The 6,927-nt window shown below is 41.0% G+C and overlaps 1 protein-coding gene across 3 annotated transcripts in view; it reads right to left on the bottom strand.

Annotated features, from left to right (window-relative positions):
- Window positions 1-6,927, bottom strand: part of LOC127009923 (4-hydroxyphenylpyruvate dioxygenase-like) — a 30,937-nt gene that overhangs the window by 4,095 nt on the left and 19,915 nt on the right. Inside the window, exons 10-11 of one of the 3 annotated variants that reach the window (XM_050883454.1) lie at window positions 3,226-6,830; window positions 30-199 (exon numbers count right to left, since the gene is read on the bottom strand). In XM_050883454.1, coding sequence (XP_050739411.1) covers window positions 6,756-6,830 — 75 coding nt within the window. In that variant the 3' untranslated portion in view covers window positions 30-199; window positions 3,226-6,755. The remainder of the gene's footprint in view (window positions 1-29; window positions 200-3,225; window positions 6,831-6,927) is intronic. The other 2 variants (XM_050883455.1, XM_050883456.1) reach the window with 2 other exon arrangements.

Genomic DNA, 6,927 nt, shown 5'->3' with positions numbered 1-6,927 from the left:
AGAAATTATTAGTTTCATTGGACCTTTACCTGCTGCTGACATGACCTTTATAATTATAAGGCACTGACCTCTGTGGTGCAGGGGTCAGCACGCCTGGCTACAAATCCGTAGGCTAGTGTATGACTCTCCTCTTGGGCAGTCGCCACACAACCCATCCAGCTGTTCATCCTCCCTCTCATGCAGGTTGATAAATGGGTACCTGGGGAAGATAAATTTTGATAGCCTGGATGTTGCACTGGCAGTCCCAGGGTAATGAGTCCTCACCCACCTCAGCCTCAAGGGCCAATGGAACGGAGATGAGCACCGACACTATGCTCAGCTATAGTGTATGCCCCTAACATTACCTTTACAATTACATTTTACATTCTGTATCGTCTACACCAATTATTTCTCCCCTCTCAGATGTTCACAATATACAGCTGGGGGCCTAGTCTGCCCCTGTGTGGAGTATGCACCTCCTGCACGTGGGAGGGGGTCACATACAGACAGCCCTTTTGGACAGGGTTGAGTCAAGAGGCTTTTTAAATCAACCCTCCTCAATCCGTCTTCTACTGCAACGTTGCTTCCCTTTCCATCAACAGACATTTTCAAGTTTACTGCTCTTCTGAATTTGCTAACTATCTCCACCCCTCGTGTGACTTTGCGGCACTATTTTCTACTAAGCACGCCCCGGCCTGTTATGTCCAATTTCTTAAGCAAGAGTTAACCAGCATCTTCATTCTTTCCTGACTTTTATTGGCAAACTCTGAGACAGCCTTCCTTTATTTATTTCCTCCTTCCAACGGTTTGAATGCTGTCAACAAGGGAGTGTCAAGGCACTTAGACAGACTCTGCCCATCTTTTTAATCTATTCCTCTGCTCGCAGGAGCAGTGTTGTGGCCTTTTTATTTATAATAGTTCATCCCTTGAGTAAATAGTTTCGACTAATACATAAGAAACTTAATTGTACAGCCTGGTAGTATGGAATTTGCTGCTAAAACAGAAAAAAAAAACTTGCTGCGGCTGAGTGACCAAGTCAGACCAACACCAGAAGACAAAAGCACCTCAGAAAAAAAAAATGCACACGAGAGATCAAAGTGTTGATAACTGTCCTGGCAAATTCTGAGTGAAGATCACGGACAGCTTCTGAACAAAGATCATACTTGTCAAGAAGTTTAAATGGCGTGTTACTTACGAGACCCTCACCTCTGTGTAGCTAACATCCTTTGTAAGGGGGACCTAACCCCACTAAATATGTGGCTTACCCGAGCCGTAATGAGTAACAATACGCTTCGTGATACTAGCCCAATCGAAGCAGTGGTCAGTTCTTCCCTGCGAGTAAGTATGATGCCTGCTGGGGGAAGCCCTCGGCAGCTCGCGAACCCCCGCGAAACTGATATATTATTCTACCCAATTAATAACAGTCGTGTCGATGATAGGTCAGCACACCGGCACCGATTTACATGTACGTAGGCACGTGATAGCTTACCTATCACCGACATGTATCGGAAGTTATTATTATGGAATCGTCTTTGAGCGAGATTTAGTAAGAAATCGATTACACACTTTGACTGTATTTACCCCCCTGATATCGCACTGTCATAGTAATGAAAACGGCCTCTATACAAGATTATAGTATATTGGGTTGCAAGTTCAATCAACCCAAGCGCGTATCCAAAGTCCTCCTCCAGCAGCGGGTGGGCGAGGCGCGGCGGCTGACGCTGTGAACCACTACCCGGGTCACTGGCTCGCCCGTGGCCGCGGAACTATCTCCATCAGTCTCGACTCTCACATACAATCTTAATTCATAGTCGGTAAATAATAATAAATATGCCTAAAAACACTTAACTCGATGGCCGACGAAACTTTCTGGTGTTTGGTTTTTATCTAAAATTTTTATAGTTAATTATTAGTTTTCCCCCCTACCATACCGCCACATACCATGGTCCAATGGTCAGCGTCCCTGGGTACTACTCCGCGGGCACGGGTTTGAATCCCATCCCGGACAGACGGCGTGCAGCTCACCCAACTGTTCATCCTCCCTTGCGGAGTGGTCGATGCATGAGTACCTTTGCCTGCACCGCCTCCCTTACGCTAAGTGATCAACGCGAAAAATAAAATAAAAACTCAATATGCAACACATCAAACCCCACCAGAAACAGAACAGTAAGGATGATACCAAATGCTAATGAACAGTAATTCTCTCTCTCTCTCTCTCTCTCTCTCTCTCTCTCTCTCTCTCTCTCTCTCTCTCTCGTGTGTGTGTGTGTGTGTGTGTGTTGCGTTTCACTGCCTAGGCGGTGAAGGACTACCCACTGAACGACGCAACCGGTGAAAGGTTAAGGTGCTACTTGAAAAAGATTCGTTTCAGAAAAAGAAAAAAAATCGGTAAATCTTAAGAATAGCGGCTCCTATAGTGGGTGCGCATTTAGGGCATGGTGTGGTGGTAATTACAACATTTCTAGCACGTACATACGACGGGGTTTTGACAAGCGGACAGGCGTGTTTATGTCACAAGGGGTGTATTTTCCGCGCGGGGTCTTCCCTTTCTTCACCCCGGAGCTCGCAGTCTCATCGCCCATCGACTTAGAAGAAATCGTCATGCCAGCGTGGAAAAACACACCCCTTGTGACACAAACACGCCTGTCCGCTTGTCAAAATCCCGTCGTACGTGCTAGAAATGTAATTACCACCACACCGTGCCCTAAATGTGCACTCGCTAGGAGCCGCTATTCTTAACCCGGTAGCAGCGACGGGCCAAATTTGTGGCTTTACCGTGTACCAGCGACGGGCCAAATTTTTACCATGAAATAAACCCCCAAAATAGATGAAGCGTAAACTGATCACAAATGCGTTGGTACTATATATTATGAAATGGTTTGCGTGAGTGATGATTTTTTCTCATTAATTCGATCAGAGGGGCCTTTAAGATACATGATCCCCACAACTACCGGGTTAAGATTTCCATAGGCGGTAACTTTTCTCAGTTTAAGAGCAGAAATCGAATTTAGGCACAAGACAACCTCTTGGACACGCATCATTAGGTCATGGAAGAAAAAGGTAAATATACATAACTATGCAATTTAGGACGGCGGAGCAAGACCACTACCGAAGCCTCAATCAAGTACCTACAACAAGTTATATATTTAGTGGACATGGATTTGTTTTGAAGTCAGAACAAAGTGACGGAATTAACGGAGCGACTTCAACAATCAAACCCGACTCTCAATTCGCTCCTCAACTCACCTCAGAAACACTTCTCGGCTCTTCTGACGAGGACGAGGACGAAGGACCGCCAGCCGCACCTCCTCTTCCTTCACCTCCCAGCGTACAAGTGACCGACGTCTCTCACTCACTCTGAATCCCGCTTCGAATGTTTCAACTGGTTCATTCATAAGGTTCGAACCAGTTTTTCTTTCCTTTTCTCATAATTTGCTGCGTACATGATGATACTTGATGCTACATACAACATATATAGCCACTGTAGACCAATGCAAATAATGGAAGAATATACATACGAGAAATAATGATAGAAAGTGTTGAAAGAGAGAAAAGAGTGAATGATATGATACAGTAGTCAACTAATCTTTTCCTGTGTATTATTATAACTTTCATCTTAATATTTCCACATACATAGATACGAATAACAGAACCAATAAGAAATGTCAAAATAAGAGAAAAAGAGTGAATGATAATACAATACTCAACCAACCTTTTCCCTCATTGTATTATCATAATTTTCTTCGTATTATTTCAACCATAAATACAAGATACTCACTAATGGGTTAACACTTACTTATCATCATTATCTCCACTGTAAATACAAGATACACACTAACGTTCTATTATCACGTTTTTCTTATTGTTATTTCCACCCCATAATCATAAGACTAAAAAAGAAACAGAGGAGAGCGATATACACAAAACTGCACCACTAAAAGACAAGTTCATAATAATTGCTAATGATAATAATAATAGTAATACGGGAAAAAAGGGAATGGAGAAAGAATGGCCGAGGTGAATGAAAAGACCAAGTAGTAGTTTTGTAGTTTACTTGACAGCTGCTGCCCTGAACCCATGCAATGTACAGCACAAGGAATGCAACACTACGAGAGAGAGAGACACAGATACTACACGCACGGAACAAGTCACTGATTGCTGCTGTGACATAGAGGTTTAAGTATATATTTCAACACTGTCTTGGTGATTATAATGGAAGGCTAATTGGTGCTTTGATACATATAAAAGACGAAGTATTGATAGGTGTTTGAACTGCTGTACACAACCATTATTTAGCATTTGTTTTTACAGTCTTCATAATTCTAATGGACGGATGTTAATGGGTGTTTTGATGCTTATAAATGACGGAGTGTTAATAGTTGGGGTGTGCATTGCTACACAACCACTATTTAGCATACATTTTTACACTGTCTTGGGAATTATAATGGACGGAATAATAATGGATGTTTTTTTTATAGTTATTTAACGATACATTAAGTAATTCTTACACAACCTTAAATTAATATCATGAAAAAAAAATTTTGAGTGTACTTCAAAAGTAGCCATTCCTTACACAACCTTTTTGTAATAAGAAAAGTGTAGTGAAAGGAATATATTTTAGTTTTTTGAGCCGCAAAAATATGATGGAAATATTTTTTTTAGGTTTTTGAACAAGAAATATTCCTAGCACTGATAAACTGGAGGAAACTAATCATGAGTTTCGTCACCAGTACAGAACTACACTCCACAAGTAGGATGATTAAGGGCCGCCTTCAGTCACTTTGTTTGTTTGGATCGTTACCAATGGCGGAGATCGACGCTATAGTTTTCCACGTGAAACTGGCCTATGGGGTAGTGGTGCCTGCAGAGGAAGCGAGAGGTGTTGAGTGTGTGGCAAGGTGCGGGGCTAGGCTAACCACGAAGCCGCCACTACCCCATCGGCCAGTTTTATGTGGAAATGCTATAGCGCGATCGCCGCCATTGGTAACGATCAAAACAAACAGTGACTGTGAAACCGGCCCTAAGCACCCAAATACAGATTACAACGCACTGGACGGATCTCAGGTTAATACATCTATACAACCATGACAGGGCTAATATCCTATACTTTTTTGACACATGCTAATGGAGAAATATAACCATACTCTCTATTCAACACTACTCAAACACAAATCTAATAAATTTTACTTATGAATAATTGGTACATGGTTTTTTTTTATATTAATAAAGTATTATGTATTTTTTCTACAAATTATGACTACATTACAGACTTTTCAACACTACGGAAGTAACTAATTTGTGCTTCAGATTAATGTACAAACGGCAAATAAGAAAAATAAAGCTTTTCAGTAACCAAGAGTTCGTTGCTCAGTTTAATGTAAATACTAAAAAAAGGAAGAAAAATTAATGGCCTTCACTTTTTTGTGAGTATTTTTTTTTTCTTTTTCATTAATTTAAACTCAATTGTTACTGAAAAATAAATGCCAAAAAAGAAGAAAAAAATAATGCTGTACCTTTTCTGAAATCAAGATCAATGTGAATGTGTTTGCATCTCTAGAAAACAATGTGGCTCAGTGTAATGTAAACACTGAAAGAGGAATAAAAAAAAAAAAATAACATTCCCTCTTTTAACATGAAAGTAAGGATGTAATTTTTTTCGGTAACAAATTTATTCCTCAGATTATCAAATGCCCAAATAACTATACAACTTAATGATATTTCTTTTTCTTGCATGATATGAGAATCTTAGTGCATTTGTTCATTAATCTATTCACATATCTGTATCTTTGTCTTTATGTATCCTTTCATTTATCTATCTATTTCTCTACTTCTAGGATGAGCTTGCCAAGGAACGCGGTTAGGACTCCGTTAATGCTCAGTGACTCACCCAAGGACTCAGGTGTATCCAGGTGACCTTATTTCCAGGTGTTAAAGGTGGTTGAGGAGGAGGAGGAGGAGAAAGAAAGGGAAGATAGGGATTGAAGAGTCGAAGGAGGAAGAGCCAGAGAATGATGTGCTGGGGGAGGAGGAAGCAGAGGAAGAGAACGAGGAGGAAGAATGAAAGTGAAAGGGCAGACATGGATTGAAGAGTTGGATGAGGAAAGGAGGAGGATAAGGAAGAGGAGGAGGAAAAAAGAAAGGAAGACAGTGATGGAAGTTAGGGTAAGATAAAGCAGTAGAGAGAAATAGAATAGGAGGGTAAAACAGTTTGTATGGAAAAGAAGAAAGGGATAAAGATGAAAAAGGATAAGGGGGGAAGAGGAGGAAAGAGAAAAAGAGAGGGCGAAACAGTTTGTATGGAAAAGAAGAAAGGGAGAAAGATGAAAAGGGAAAAGGGGGGGAAGAGGAGGAAAGAGAAAAAGAGAGGGCGAAACAGTTTGTATGGAAAAGAAGAAAGGGAGAAAGATGAAAAAAGAAAAGGGGGGGAAGAGGAGGAAAGAGAAAAAGAGAGGGTGAAACGGTTTGTATGGAAAAGAAGAAAGGGAGAAAGATGAAAAGGGAAAAGGGGGGAAGAGGAGGAAAGAGAAAAAGAGAGGGCGAAACAGTTTGTATGGAAAAGAAGAAAGGGAGAAAGATGAAAAGGGAAAAGGGGGGGAAGAGGAGGAAAGAGAAAAAGAGAGGGTGAAACAGTTTGTATGGAAAAGAAGAAAGTTAGAAAGATCAAGAAGGGAAAAAGGGGAGACATGAGGAAACTACTGAGAAAAAAAATAAGGATGGAGTGAAAAGTAAAAAGGAGGAAATGGAAAAAAAGAGGCAGAAAGGGTTTAGAGAAAGGTTTACAGGTTCCCTCGGGCGGCCTGGTCCAGCTCAATAGCCTCGAACAAAGCCTTGAAGTTGCCGGCGCCGAAACCCTGAAAGAAGGAAGACAGTAATAATAAGTAAATAAATAATCAGAATAATGATTAGAAGAAAAATCATACATGCGAAAATGACAATAGCAACACACAC

Source organism: Eriocheir sinensis, chromosome 42 (assembly GCF_024679095.1).
Source record: "Eriocheir sinensis breed Jianghai 21 chromosome 42, ASM2467909v1, whole genome shotgun sequence".
Taxonomy (NCBI): domain Eukaryota; kingdom Metazoa; phylum Arthropoda; class Malacostraca; order Decapoda; family Varunidae; genus Eriocheir; species Eriocheir sinensis.
Note: the sequence above shows the minus strand (reverse complement) of the source record. Positions and strands in the feature narration are given on the sequence as shown.